The following is a 15,062-nucleotide window of genomic DNA, read 5'->3' as shown; positions in this document are numbered from 1 at the left end:
CAGGTCGCTGGGGCTCCACAGGCGGAGCTAGGCCCGGTGGGGGCACGCTTTCGTAAGTTCAGCCACAAGTGGGTTCACTCCCTGTTAGATCCCTGAACAATAGATATTGTGTCTCAGGGATACAAGCTGGACTTTGAGAAGATGCCTCCTCACTGACGGCCCTGCCGGCTTCCCCCCCGAGAGGGAAACAGGGTTAACTGCAATTCACAAATTGTATCTTCAACAGGTGGTGGTCAAGGTTCCCCTCCTTCAACAAGGAGGGGGTTATTATTCGACCATGTTGTAGTCCCGAAACCAGATGGTTCGGTCAGACCCATATTGAATTAAAATCCCTGAACATATACTTGAAAAGTTCAAGTTCAAGATGGAATCGCTCAGAGCGGTCATCGCAAGGGAGGGGGATTTTATGGTGTCTCTGGACATAAAGGATGCTTACCTTCATGTACCCGTTTATCCACCTCATCAGGAGTACCTCAGATTTGTGGTACGGGATTGTCATTACCAATTCCAGACGTTGCCGTTTGGTCTGTCCACGGCACCGAGAGTATTTACCAAGGTAATGGCAGTAATGATGGTGCTCCTGCGAAAGCAAGGAGTCACAATTATCCCATACTTGGACGATCTCCTCATAAAGGCGAGGTCCAGAGAGCAGTTGCTGATTAGTGTAGCACGCTCTCTGGAAGTGTTACAACAGCACGGCTGGATTCTGAATATACCAAAGTCGCAGCTGATTCCTACGACGTGTCTGCCCTTCCTGGGTATGATTCTGGATGCAGACCAGAAGAAGGTTTTTCTCCCGATGGAGAAGGTTCAGGAACTCATGACACTGGTCAGTGACCTCTTAAAACCAAAACAGGTGTCGGTGCATCACTGCACGAGAGTCCTGGGAAAGATGGTGGCGTCATACAAGGTCATTCCCTTCGGCAGGTTCCATGCGAGGACCTTTTTAATGGGATCTGTTGGACAAGTGGTCCGGATCGCATCTACAGATGCATCGGCTGATCACCCTATCCCCCAGGGCCAGGGTGTCTCTTCTGTGGTGGCTGCAGAGTACTCACCTTCTCGAGGGCCGCAGGTTCGGCATTCAGGACTGGGTCCTGGTGACCATGGATGCAAGCCTCCGAGGGTGGGGGGCAGTCACTCAGGGATGAAGTTTCCAAGGGCTGTGGTCAAGTCAGGAGACTTGCCTTCACATCAATATCCTGGAACTAAGGGCCATATACAACGTCCTAAGTCAAGCGTAGACCCTGCTTCGCAACCAATCGGTGCTGATTCAATCAGACAACATCACCGCAGTGGCTCATGTAAACCGCCAAGGCGGCACAAGGAGCAGGGTGGCGATGGCGGAAGCCACCAGAATTCTTCGATGGGCGGAGTATCACGTACGAGCACTGTCAACAGTGTTCATTCTGGGAGAGGACAACTGGGAAGCAGACTTCCTCAGCAGGCACGACCTCCACCCGGGAAAGTGGGGACTTCATCAAGAAGTCTTCGCGCAGATTGTAGGTCGGTGGGAACTGCCACAGGTGGATATGATGGCATCCCGACTCAACAAAAAGCTACAGAGGTATTGCGCCAGGTCAAGAGACCCTCAGGCGATAGCTGTAGACGCACTGGTGACACCGTGGATGTTCCAGTCGGTTTATGTGTTTCCTCCTCTTCCTCTCATACCCAAGGTGCTGAGAATCATAAGAAAAAGAGGAGTGAGAACAATACTCATTGTTCTGGATTGGCCAAGAAGGACTTGGTATCCAGAGCTGCAAGAAATGCTCATAGAGGACCCATGGCCTCTGCCTCTAAGGCAGGATCTGTTGCAGCAGGGACCTTGTCTGTTCCAAGACTTACCGCGGCTGCGTTTGACGGCATGGCGGTTGAACGCCGGATCCTAGTAGAAAAAGGGATTCCGGATGAGGTTATTCCTACGCTAATAAAGGCTAGGAAGGATGTGACGGCTAAACATTATCACCGTATACGGCGAAAATATGTTGCTTGGTGTGAGGCCAGGAAGGCCCTTACAGAGGAATTCCAGCTGGGACGTTTCCTTCACTTCCTACAGTCGGGAGTGACTTTGGGCCTAAAATTGGGGTCCATTAAGGTCCAGATTTCGGCCCTATCCATTTTCTTTCAAAAAGATCTAGCTTCTCTAACTGAAGTTCAGACGTCTGTAAAGGGAGGGCTGCATATTCAGCCCCCGTTTGTGCCTCCAGTGGCACCTTGGGATCTTTACGTGGTGTTGAGTTTCCTGAAATCACACTGGTTAGAGCCACTTAAAACCGTGGAGTTAAAATATCTCACGTGGACGGTGGTCATGCTATTAGCCTTGGCTTCGGCTAGGCGTGTGTCAGAATTGGCGGCTTTGTCACATAAAAGCCCCTATTTGGTTTTCCATATGGACAGGGCAGAATTGCGGACTCGTCCGCAATTTCTGCCAAATGTGGTGTCATCTTTTCATATGAACCAACCTATTGTGGTGCCTGTGGCTACTCGTGACTTGGAGGATTCCGAGTTACTGGATGTAGTCAGGGCTTTGAAGATTTATGTAGCCAGAACGGCTAGAGTCAGGAAAACTGAGTCGCTGTTTATCCTGTATGCATCCAACAAGCTGGGTGCTCCTGCTTCAAAGCAAACTATTGCTCGCTGGATCTGTAACACGATTCAGCAGGCTCATTCTGCGGCTGGATTGCCGCTTCCAAAATCAGTAAAAGCCCACTCCACAAGGAAGGTGGGCTTTTCTTGGGCGGCTGCCCGAGGGGTCTCGGCATTACAGCTTTGCCGAGCGGCTACTTAGTCAGGTTCAAACACTTTTGCAAAGTTCTACAAGTTTGATACCCTGGCTGAGGAGGACCTTGTGTTTGCTCATTCGGTGCTGCAGAGTCATCCGCACTCTCCCGCCCGTTTGGGAGCTTGGGTATAATCCCCATGGTCCTTACGGAGTCCCCAGCATCCACTAGGACGTTAGAGAAAATAAGATTTTACTTACCGGTAAATCTATTTCTCGTAGTCCGTAGTGGATGCTGGGCGCCCGTCCCAAGTGCGGACTTCTTCTGCAATACTTGTATATAGTTATTGCTTAAATAAGGGTTATGTTATGGTTGCATCAGGGTTATCTGATGCTCTGTTGTTATTCATACTGTTAACTGGGTAGGTTTATCACGAGTTATACGGTGTGATTGGTGTGGCTGGAATGAGTCTTACCCTGGATTCCAAAATCCTTTCCTTGTACTGTCAGCTCTTCCGGGCACAGTTTCCTTAACTGAGGTCTGGAGGAGGGACATAGAGGGAGGAGCCAGTGCACACCAGTATTCCTAATTCTTTCTTAAAGTGCCCTGTCTCCTGCGGAGCCCGTCTATTCCCCATGGTCCTTACGGAGTCCCCAGCATCCACTACGGACTACGAGAAATAGATTTACCGGTAAGTAAAATCTTATTATTATTATTATTATTATTATTCTATATTTATATAGGGGGTCATTCAGACCTTATCACACGCTAGATTTTTTTCCAGGTCAGAACTGCACATGCATATGCACCGCAATGCGCAGATGCGTCGCACAGGTACAATGTGGATCGTTGCTGTGCGATGGGTTTTACGAAGAATCCATTCGCACATCCGTTCGCAAGGAGATTGACAGGAAGAAGGCGTTTGTGGGTGGCAACTGACCGTTTTCTGGGAGTGTTTGGAAAAAGCAGGCGTGTCCAAGCGTTTGCAGGGCGGGTGTCTGACGTCAATTCTGGGCCCGGACAGGCTGATGTGATCGCAGCGGCTGAGTAAGTTCTGGGCAACTCAGAAACTGCACAAAACTTTTTTGTACCGCTCGGCTGCACATACGATCGCACACTTGCAAAGCAAAAATACACTCCCCTATAGGCGGCGACTATCTGCTCGCAACGCTGCAAAAAATAGCTAGCGAGCGCTCAGGTCTGAATTAGGCCCATAGTGCTGTCATATAAGGCAGCGCTGTATAATCGTAACATTTAGCTTAATGGAGTTTACAGTATCCCACACAATAACACACACACACACACACACACTGACACGCTCACACATATGAACATTTGCTCACTCAATTTGGGGACAGCTGTAAGAATGTGGGCATTAGTGGCATGGACTGGTGCACTTGTGGCATAATGTGGGCACTGCTGGTACGATTGCTGCTTTTATATATACGGATGCACTTCTAGCGTAGTATACGGCACTGATGCTATGTCCTATAGCATTAGTAGCCTTTGCCGGCATATTTGGGTGTAATATATAACACCAGGTGATTCATTGCGCCCTACGGGCGCTCTTCACACCGTCGTAAGGGGCTACGCCCCGTAATCTCTACAGAAAAGTGAAGGTGTAGAATAGTAGTTGTTTACTTGGTTTTGGTGGAATGGGAGCTTTGTGTATTTGGAATTGGTATGTGTTAATGGGTTGAGTAGTTTTGGCTGGGGAGTGGGGTTGAAGGAGATGATGGATGGGGTTTGGATATGGTGTGTGTGTGGGAGGAAGGGTTGGTATTGAGTAGGAGTCACAGGGGGAGGAGGGTATGGTAGATATATTGTATGGGTTCTGGTGGTGTGGTAAGGGTAGGTGGTTGTGGTGGATGGATGTAGGTTATCTGTGATGTGTGTTTGGTGTGATTGGTTTGGTGGTTGAAGGTACTGTTGTGGGTGTGGAGTTATTGGCCATAGGAAGGGTGGATGGTATTGGTTGGGGGATGAAGTGGGGTGGCCAAGTGTATGGGTGGGTAAGGGTAACGGTATATACTGTGGTTTTGGTGTTAGTGATGTTGGTGTGGAAAGAAGTGTGGCGTTGGTGAAATGTTTGTTTGTTGGGCTCAGGGTGGGGGTGGAGGGATTTTTTGGTGGTATAGGTGGTGGATTTCCACAGTGTGTGTGTGTGTGTGTGTGTGTGTGTGTGTGTGTGTGTGTGTGTGTGTGTGTGGAGGGTATGTTGGATCATGTTGTGTGTAGGGGTGTGTGGTAGATGGATGGTGATGGTTGTGGTGAAGGGTAGCTTTGTGTGTAGGGGTGTTTGGTGGTGGAAGGTGGGTAGTAGGTATGTGTTTATTTAGCTAGATGTATGTACTTGTGAGTTGTGGGGGTTGGGTGGGGGATGCGCAGGTGGGTGCATTGCTGTGGTAGTTATCAAACGTAATTGCTGTGTATTAGTACAGGAAGTGGGTTTGGGTGCAGTGAGTGGGGTGGGGTTGGTACTGGTGGGGTTAGGGTGTGATGTAGCTTGTGTTTGTTAGAGGGGAGTGGGGTTTTGGGAATGTGTTGTGTGTGGGTGAGGAGTGGAGTCAGAAGGGCATTGTGGATGGCGTGTTGCTGGGGAGGATATGTTGTTAGTGGTGGCTGTACATACTGTGCGTGGGTGAGGGTTGGTTGTGGTGTGTATTGAATGAGGTTAGGAGTAAGGGTGTGCAGTGTATGTAGTAGAATTGGCTTTTGTAGAGGTGTGGGCAAAAGGGGGTTAAGTGTATGTCACAGGGCCTAGTTAGGACAGCTTGGTGGAGGTTAGTGTGGCTTATGGTGAGGGGCTTAGGATTTATGTAAGAGATTGTTTAGGGTTTATATGTGCAGTGTGCAGGATGGTGAAGGTAGAGTGGTGGCTAGAGTGTTCGTTGTGAGGTGTAATGGGGGGTGGGTGAGATGGTGTGGGTGGTGGCTGATTAGGCAGGATGGTGTAAGGGTGCAGTTGGGTGTGTATGCTTGGGGCTAGCATTGATGGATGTTGTAGGGAACAAAAGATATAGGAATTGTAGGAATAGTGGGTGTGGGGTTGAAGGGGAATGGGTGAGGGTGTTGTAAGGTGTCATGGAAGTTTGAGTGTCACATGGTGACGGTGGGTGGTTTGTGATGGGTATTGATGGTGAGGTGTGTGTTGGGGAGGGGCTTTGTGAAAAGGGAAGGGTGTGTAGAGCTGTGTGTGGTGTTAGCGGGGTGATGTACGTGTGTTAAATGGGTGGTAGCTACGGTGGAGATGTGTATTGGTTTTTAATTGTTCGGTGCGCTGAGGGTTGGAGAGGTGGCTGGGATATTGTTGCGTGTGTGTGGTAGAGTGGCGTGCAGGTGTGATGCAGTAGCTGTGTTATGGTGCAGGGAATGAGTGTTTTAGGGGTGGGATGGTGTGTAAGATGTTGCGTGTGGAGTGCGTTTGGTCTTACAGCTGTGGTGTGCCTAGGCTGGTTGTGTGCCGGTGTGTTATAAAATGTGGTGTTGAAGATGGTGTGTACTGTAGGTGGGTTGTCAGAGGGCCTTTAGGAAATGGTCGAGGGTAAGGGAAGTGGTGTGTGATGATTGGCAAAGGTTTTGTGGGAGGTAGGTTGACAGAGAGTGCATTGTGTGGCAGAGGTGGAGGTAGGTGGGGGTTGGGTAGGTGGGGTATGAGTAGGGCCATGGTGTGTATGTATTGGTGCTTGGTTGTTGATGTTATGGAGTGGGTAGGGTGCTGAAGGTGTTGTGGAAGGGGTACTGGTGATTTGCAGGGGTAGGGGGATAGTGGTAGGTGAGGGAAAGATGGTGTGGATGTGTGGGTGTGGGCAGGGGTGTGGATGTGTTCTGGGGTGTGTAGATGTTGTGTCGTAGGGGTGACTGGTTATGGGTGTTTGAGGTTTCCATGTGTTGTGTGTGATTTATTTGGAGGCTATTGTAAGGTGTGCTATGGTCAGTGGTGGTGTTTTTGGTTGAGTGGGGTGTGGAGATAGTGAAAGTGGTGTTGTTGCAAATGGGTTGGTGGAGGGGTGATGTATTTGTGAAGGGTGGTAGGGAAATAAGGTGCTAGTGTGTTTGAGGGGTGGGCTTGTGAGGTGGTGTTGGAGAGGCATGCGCATTGTTGTTGGGGGTGTGGTTTAGTGAGGAGGAGTTGTGTTAAGGTGTGGATGTGGGATGGAAATGTAGATTGTGACACGTAGTGTGGAAAGATGGTGTGGAAGTTTGTGCGTGTGTTGTGTGTCTGGTTAGAGAAGGGGATATGTCGATGTGATTGTAGAGTTGGAGTGTAAAATGCCTTATGTAGCTGTTGTCAGTGGTGGTGGGTGTCCTGTGTGGAGGATGAGAATGTTAGAGAGTAAATGGTGGTAGAGTGAGTGATTGAGTTATTGTGTGGGTGGGTGGGTGTGTGTGTGTAAGGTTTGGTGTATGGTGTCCTTTAGATGGGGGAGTTGGGTATTTTAGAGGGGGTGCATAGGTGGGGTTGTTGGGTAAAGGTAGGTGTATTATGGGTATGGACATAGTTGTTATATGATTAGTTTAGTGGTGTGTTGTGATAGGGAGTGTGGAGGGTGGTGAAGGTTTTTTGGATTTGGCAGTGGTGGTAGGATGGGTGAGGGGATTGCTTGGAGTGGGCCAGTAATTGTGTGTATAGTGTGTATTGGGAAGTGTGCAGGAAGGTGGATGGTTAATGTATGGTTGGTGTGGGGTAGGGAGGAGGGATGAGTGAGCAGGCAAGACTTAGTAAAGTTGGTGGTGTTGTGCATGCATGTGTTGGGCAGGGGGATGGGTGACTGTGTCCAACACGGTACCGGCATCTCCTGTGACTGCAAGGGCGGTAGTCAGTGCATGTCCACAGCACGGCCATCCACAGTTATCTGGGTTTGGAGGACATGGGTGTTGGTACTCCTGTCCCCAGCGGGACATATATATTAGCGTTGTGATTATGTGCCTGGCTGTGTAACGCAGGTAGGTGGATTAGGGGTAGGGGTAGGGGCATAGTTGTTATGGGTTTAGGTGGAAGGTGGTTTGTGATAGGGTGTATGCAGGGTGAAGAAAGTTGTGTTGATTTTGGAGTGGTGGTAGGGCGTGTGAAGTTGATGTTGTGGAGGGCAGGGGTTAAAGTGGGGGGGAACTAGGTGGAACTGAGTTCCACCACCTGTAATGGTAGGGGGAACTAGTCCCACCATCTCCATTGCCCTGCACAGTAATTCCAACAGAAAATCCCACCCCATCATCTGCATCAATTGATGATACAGGCGGCACTAGTGTTGATGATGAGCTGCAGCCACCTACTCCTTTCTCAGGTCCTGGTGCCTCCATGGTCCTCCTCCATGAGTTCCACCACCTCACCAGGACCACTTTAAGCCCTGGTGGAGGGGGGCTGAAAATGTGTATGTTATCTATGTGTGTGTTTGTAGGGTAGAGGTGTAGTGTTGTGGGATATGTGTGGTTGTGATGGGTACAGATAATATGTGTAGAGGGTGAGAGTGTGGACGTGGTATGTGTTGTATTGAGTGGATGCAGCATGGTGGAGGGGGGTGAAGGATCAATGTTTGTTTTGTTTGTGTGGTCAGAAAGGGGTACATAGATTGTGCGTGGTGTAGAGAAAAATGTGTGATTGTGGAGGTGCGTAGAGTTAGTTTGGAGGGTGCATGTGGTGTGGGGAGTGTATGAGTTGGTGTAGGGGTGAAGGGTTAGTAGGTGTAGGAGTTGTATGTGTGTGTTTGTGACAGATGTTGTTGTAAGGTGGCATAGGTGTGGGTGTTCTGTATAGTGTGTTTTGTGTAAGATATTGTGTTGTGTGTTGTGTGGATGGGAGTTTGGGGTGGGGAGCAGCAATTGGCATGTGGGTGGGTGGTTGTGATAGTAGAAATGTTGTGGGCTAATAGGTGGGGTGATGGTTTTTCAGAATCCATGAGGTGTATAGAGAGGGAGGAGGGTGTGTATTAGGGCTAGTGTGGTGTTGTGCAGGCTTGTGGCGGGTGTGTAAGGGAATGGGGGTGTTGTAGTGTTATGTTGGAGTGGTAAGTTGGTGTGTGTGGGGTTAAGAAAAAGAGTAGGGTAGTGATGTATGGTGCCTGTGGAATAGAGTGGGGGTGAGTGTCTGGTTCTGTATGTATTGGTGTAGGGGTGAGGGATGGGGGTAGTGAGAGGAAGTAGAAAGTAGGTTGAATAGGAGTAGGGTCCTAGTAGTAATGAGTTTTTGGGGAGGGTGTCAGCCTTCCTCCCAAGGTGGGGAAGGGGTGTGTGTGGGTGCGCTGCTGCCACATATCTTATTGTGTGGCTGATGGTGGTGGGGGCTGCGGGTGCATGGGGAGGGTGTTGGGTGAAGATTGCGCTGGGTGATGCGGGAGTGGCGAGAGGCGTGTGGGGCGCAGGCAGACAGGTGGGGGTGACGGGGGGGAGAAGGGCAGAGGGAGTTGGCGTGGTAGTGAGGGGGGCTGGCGGTGTGGTGTCGGCCGCCTCCGTGACACAGTGTGTGCAGCGGTAGTGGAGAGGGGGGGAGCGGTGTGTGCGGCCCTGTCGGCCGCCGGAAGACTGGTGCGGGTGACGGGGGTGGTGAATGGCAGAGGGAGTTGGCGTGGTAGTGAGGGAGGCTGCCGGTGTGGTGTCGGCCGCCTCCGTCAGCGGTAGTGGGGAGGGGGGAGCGGTATGTGCGGCTCTGTCGTCCGGCGGAAGACAGGTGCGGGTGACGGGGGGGGGGGGGGGGGAGAAGGGCAGAGGGAGCTGGCGTGGTAGTGAGGGAGGCTGGCGGTCTGGTGTCGGGCGCCTCCGTGACACAGTGTGTGCAGCGGTGTTGGGGAGCGGTGTGTGCGGGCGGGGTGTGGAGGGCGTATAGCCGTGAATGTGTGGCCGCGGCGCAGCTGCACTGTTACAGATGGTAGGGGGGGTAGCGGCGGCGTCGGTTGCGGGTGTGTGTCCCGCCGTGGTGGGGAAGGTGGGTGTGCTAGGTGGTGGTGTGGGGTGAGGCTGTGTGGGTGTCCATGCTTACTTGGCAGTGTGGGGCGTCAGTGCACTGCTGGTTTGTGCCTGGGAATGGTGTGTTGAATCTGTGGCTGGTGGTCCCCTCTGTGGTGTGTGGTGTGCTGCCACTGGGACAGGCCAGGAGCTGCTAAGTCCACCCAGGTCTGTGACTCCACCCAGCGTTAGAAAGCCAGGCACAGAGTCACAGCGCTAATATATAGGAGATAATATTTCTGGAATACCGTGGGCGCTGCTGGTATGTGCGTTAGCATTTTGGTACAGTGCTGACACAGTGAGCGCATCGCTGTTACATTGTGGGTAATGGTAAAAAAAATGAGTACACTATTGGTATGTGCTGGGGATTTTTGGCGCAATGTGGGTACTGCTGATGAAATTGCTGGCGCCATCATGTGGTCATTGCTGGTATTACGCAGAGCGTTCAGCCGTTTGACCCCTCCCTGTAATATAATAAGTGATGTGTTTTATGGGGGTCATTCCGAGTTGACCGCTAGCTGAAAATGTTCGCTGCGCTGCGATTAAGTGAAAAACCAGCACTTCTGCGCATGCGTATGCGGCGCAATGCGCACGCGCGACATACTTTCACAACGGCCGATGTATTTTTACACAAGGTCTAGCAAAGCTTTTCAGTCGCAATGGCCGCCGCAGAGTGAATGACATGAAGTGGGCGTTTCTGGGTGTCAACTGACCGTTTTCAGGGAGTGTTCGAAAAAATGCAGGCGTGCCAGGAAAAACGCAGGTGTGGCTGGGCGAACGCAGGGCGTGTTCGTGACGTCAAAACAGGAACTGAACAGTCTGAAGTGATCGCAAGCGCTGAGTAGGTTTTGAGCTACTCTGAAACTGCACAAAAATTATTTTGTAGCCGCGCTGCGATCCTTTCGTTCGCACTTCTGCTAAGCTAAAATACACTCCCAGAGGGCGGCGGCATAGCGTTTGCACGGCTGCTACAAACTGCTAGCGAGCGAACAACTCGGAATGACCCCCTATATCTCAGTAGGGAGGCGCATACACTACAGAGAAAAGTAATATTAATGACACAACACTGCCTGGACTCAACCAAACGTTATTATAACTGCATTCATTCTGTGATTAGACGCAGCGTGGGGAGACGGGGTAACTGCAGTCTGATGGATATAACTCTAATATCTCTAAAGTTAATACTTTATGTAATAACATTAACATTATTATTTTTTGCTTTTCTCCCATCATTAAGTAGGTCACTGGAAGACATCCGTGCGCCTGCAGAAAACATCAGTCACACGCACCCGCCATCTGTAAGAATACTTTGTATTCAGAATCTTTTCCCCTTTGTGACTTATTTCTGCTCCACCTACAGTAGGTACAGGGAAGCTTAGTAGTGTCATCTACTTACAGATGCTTATATACAGTATGTTTATACAGAGTATACAGGGGATGAGTCAGACCTGATCTGCTGCGGGCGATCAGCGATAGACTGCGCATGCACCGCAATGCACACGCGCGTCGGCAAACAACAACAGGCGTCGCCGGTCAGTGACAGGATGGTGCGAAAATTCTAATCGCACAACCATTCGCAAGCTGATTGACAGGAAGAGGACGTCTGTGGGTGGTAACTGGACGTTTTCTGGGAGTGTCAGGGAAAAAGCAGGCGTGCCCAAGTGTTTTCAGGGCTGGTGTTTGACGTCAGCTGCGGCCCTGATCAGCCTGTTTGTATCGCACTGTAGTAGTAAGTACTGGGCTGCGCACACACTGCACACACTGGAAAAATCATTAGATGGTGAGTGAGGTGCCAACGGATTTGCAGCTGTCTGCTGTCTGGGGGAATTTTCGCACAGCGTACACATGCGATCACACACTCACATAGCGAATATACCCTCCCCTTGGGCGGCGACTATCTGAATGCAGCACAACAATTTTAGCAGCCCAGCGATCAGGTCTTAATCACCCTCACAATATAAGTGAAACATTATAATGCAACAGGAATAAGGTCAATGGTGCAAACAGCTTATAAATTAGATTGCAGAGTTGGTGTCAGGGAAGGATCTTAGATCCCACTCTAACAGTGTCCTAACATACACAATGTGTGATACGAATTACAAACAACATGGGCCCTCATTCCGAGTTGTTCGCTCGCAAGCTGCTTTTAGCAGCATTGCACACGCTAAGCCGCCGCCTACTGGGAGTGAATCTTAGCTGATCAAAATTGCGAACGAAAGATTCGCAATATTGCGAAAAGACTTCTCTGTGCAGTTTCTGAGTAGCTCGAGACTTACTCTTCCAGTGCGATCAGTTCAGTGCTTGTCGTTCCTGGTTTGACGTCACAAACACACCCAGCGTTCGCCCAGACACTCCTCCGTTTCTCCAGACACGCCCGCGTTTTTCCCAGAAACTGTAGCGTTTTTTCACACACTCCCATAAAACGGCCAGTTTCCACCCTGAAACCCTGAAACACCCACTTCCTGTCAATCACACTCCGATCTCCAGAACGAAGAAAAAACCTCGTAATGCCGTGAGTAAAATACCAATCTTCATAGCAAATTTACCTGGCGCAGTCGCAGTGCGAACATTGCGCATGCGCAATTAGCGGAAAATCCCTGCGATGCGAAGAAAATTACCGAGCGAACAACTCGGAATGACCACCATAATGTACATGAGTTGTCTGACAATTTTTTGTACAATCCCACATGATGATTTAGAAAACAGAACTTCTACCTGAATTCAGCTGTTGAAATCTCAGATCCTGTTTAAAGTGGTGGAAAGACAGGTTGGGAATAACTGACCCTCCTTAGCAATAACCGAAACTTTGGAAAGAAACACTGTACTAATGATTTCACTTGTTTTTATCTATTTGTTTCCAGATGTTGCCAAGGAAAGTCAGTTTCTCACACCCTTTCCGTGAGGAGCCCTGTGTTTTCAAGGGACTATTTCAGGCAGGTCCTTTCAAGTATCAGAAGTTCTTCATGAAAGTTGTAGAAATCAACTAAATGATTTTAGGTTTTTTTGTATCACTTTACTCTGGTCAGCGCTCATCTGCTGTAAATTCGCTAGTTACCTATTTGTAAGATAAGGTTGGGCGGTTGGCCCATATCCTAGATTCCACATATCAGTATCAATCTTCTCAAACTTTAGAATTTGTGATGCCAGTAATACCTCATTTATTGAAGAGGAATCTGTTCCAAGTTATAAGATCTCTGATAACAAACCTGATCCACTGATTAAGAATTTAATAATAAACTTTGAGAGTTGCTGTATAAAGACTACATCAGCTCTCTAGTCCAGAGCTAAGGAAACTATTTACCAGGCACAAGAGTGCTCATGTGGCTTCTACTTGCTGAAATAATAATGTACTTATTGCTTTCTACATAACGCTTGTCCTCCATGCTGATCATAATCCAAATGTGATAATAAGACATTGTGACAATCCTAGAAGACAACAATTTATTCATCTAAGCACCTGCTGGAGCGATGGGGGATTGTGGCTGCAGCTGCCGGCAGAGATGAGGGATTGTGGCTGCAGCTGCCGGCAGAGATGGGGGATTGTGGCAGCAGCTGCCGGCAGAGATGGGGGATTGTGGCTGCAGCTGCTGGAGAGATGGGGGATTGTGGCTGTCAGCAGAGATGGGGGATTGTGGCAGCAGCTGCCGGCAGAGATGGGGGATTGTGGCTGTCAGCAGAGATGGCGGATTGTGGCTGTGGCTGCCAGCAGAGATGGGGGATTGTGGCTGCAGCTGCTGGAGAGATGGGGGATTGTGGCAGCAGCTGCCGGCAGAGATGGGGGATTGTGGCAGCAGCTGCCGGCAGAGATGAGGGATTGTGGCAGCAGCTGCCGGCAGAGATGGGGGATTGTGGCTGTCAGCAGAGATGGGGGATTGTGGCTGTCAGCAGAGATGGGGGATTGTGGCTGTGGCTGCCAGCAGTGATGGGGGATTGTGGCTGCAGCTGCTGGAGAGATGGGGGATTGTGGCTGCAGCTGCTGGAGAGATGGGGGATTGTGGCTGCAGCTGCCGGCAGAGATGGGGGATTGTGGCTGCACCTGCTGGAGCGATGGGGGATTGTGGCTGCAGCTGCCGGCAGAGATGGGGGATTGTGGCTGCAGCTGCTGGAGAGATGGGGGATTGTGGCAGCAGCTGCCGGCAGAGATGGGGGATTGTGGCAGCAGCTGCCGGCAGAGATGAGGGATTGTGGCAGCAGCTGCCGGCAGAGATGGGGGATTGTGGCTGTCAGCAGAGATGGGGGATTGTGGCTGTCAGCAGAGATGGGGGATTGTGGCTGTGGCTGCCAGCAGAGATGGGGGATTGTGGCTGCAGCTGCTGGAGAGATGGGGGATTGTGGCTGCAGCTGCTGGAGAGATGGGGGATTGTGGCTGCAGCTGCCGGCAGAGATGGGGGATTGTGGCTGCACCTGCTGGAGCGATGGGGGATTGTGGCTGCAGCTGCCGGCAGAGATGGGGGATTGTGGCTGCAGCTGCCGGCAGAGATGAGGGATTGTGGCAGCAGCTGCCGGCAGAGATGGGGGATTGTGGCTGCAGCTGCTGGCAGAGATAGGGGACTGTGGCTGCAGCTGCCGGCAGAGATGGGGGATTGTGGCTGCAGCTGCTGGAGAGATGGGGGATTGTGGCTGTCAGCAGAGATGGTGGATTGTGGCTGTCAGCAGAGATGGGGGATTGTGGCAGCAGCTGGCGGCAGAGATGGGGGATTGTGGCTGTGGCTGCCGGCAGAGATGGGGATTGTGGCTGCAGCTGCTGACAGAGATAGGGGATTGTGGCTGCAGCTGCTGGCGGAGATGGGGGATTGTGGCTGCAGCTGCTGGCAGAGATGGGAATTGTGGCTGCAGCTGCCGGCGGAGATGGGGGATTGTGGCTGCAGCTGCCGGCGGAGATGGGGGATTGTGGCTGTAGCTGCAGGCGGAGATGGGGGATTGTGGCTGCAGCTGCCGGCAGAGATGGGGATTGTGGCTGCAGCTGCCGGCGGAGATGGGAGATTGTGGCTGCAGCTGCCGGCGGAGATGGGGGATTGCAGCTGCAGGCGAAGATGGGGGATTGTGGCTGCAGCTGCCGGCAGAGATGGGGATTGTGGCTGCAGCTGCCGGCGGAGATGGGGGATTGCAGCTGCAGGCGGAGATGGGGGATTGTGGCTGCAGCTGCTGGCAGAGATGGGGGATTGTGGCTGCAGCTGCCGGCGGAGATGGGGGATTGTGGCTGCAGCTGCCGGCAGAGATGGGGGATTGTAGCTGCTGCTGCCAGCAGAGATGCTGAGATGCAGGTAGGCATAAGAAAATCTCAGATAAACGCTGGCTTTTTGGGGACGGGAACACGAGAATGGATTTTTTTTCAAGTGTCCTAATAGGATTGCCCCCAAAAAAATATTGGTGAAACATTGGGAAAAATTGGGACAAACTGAC

General features: G+C 51.1%; 1 protein-coding gene across 12 annotated transcripts in view; it reads left to right on the top strand.

The window, feature by feature from the left end:
• The window catches only part of LOC134910737 (spermatogenesis-associated protein 7-like), a 402,706-nt gene that overhangs the window by 340,424 nt on the left and 47,220 nt on the right, over positions 1-15,062 (top strand). For 8 of the 12 annotated variants that reach the window (XR_010176279.1, XM_063919092.1, XM_063919087.1 and 5 more), the window contains 2 exons: positions 10,897-10,957; positions 12,521-12,592. The exons of 1 other annotated variant lie outside the window; for it this stretch is intronic. Coding sequence is in view for 10 of the 11 variants with exons in the window: in XM_063919092.1 (XP_063775162.1) it covers positions 10,897-10,957; positions 12,521-12,592 (133 nt within the window). In the remaining variant the exon portion in view is untranslated. The remainder of the gene's footprint in view (positions 1-10,896; positions 10,958-12,520; positions 12,593-15,062) is intronic. 3 more of the 12 variants (XM_063919086.1, XM_063919090.1, XM_063919089.1) reach the window with 3 other exon arrangements.

Source organism: Pseudophryne corroboree, chromosome 4 (genome assembly GCF_028390025.1).
Source record: "Pseudophryne corroboree isolate aPseCor3 chromosome 4, aPseCor3.hap2, whole genome shotgun sequence".
NCBI lineage: Eukaryota > Metazoa > Chordata > Amphibia > Anura > Myobatrachidae > Pseudophryne > Pseudophryne corroboree.
This window is presented reverse-complemented; position numbering and strand designations above follow the sequence as displayed.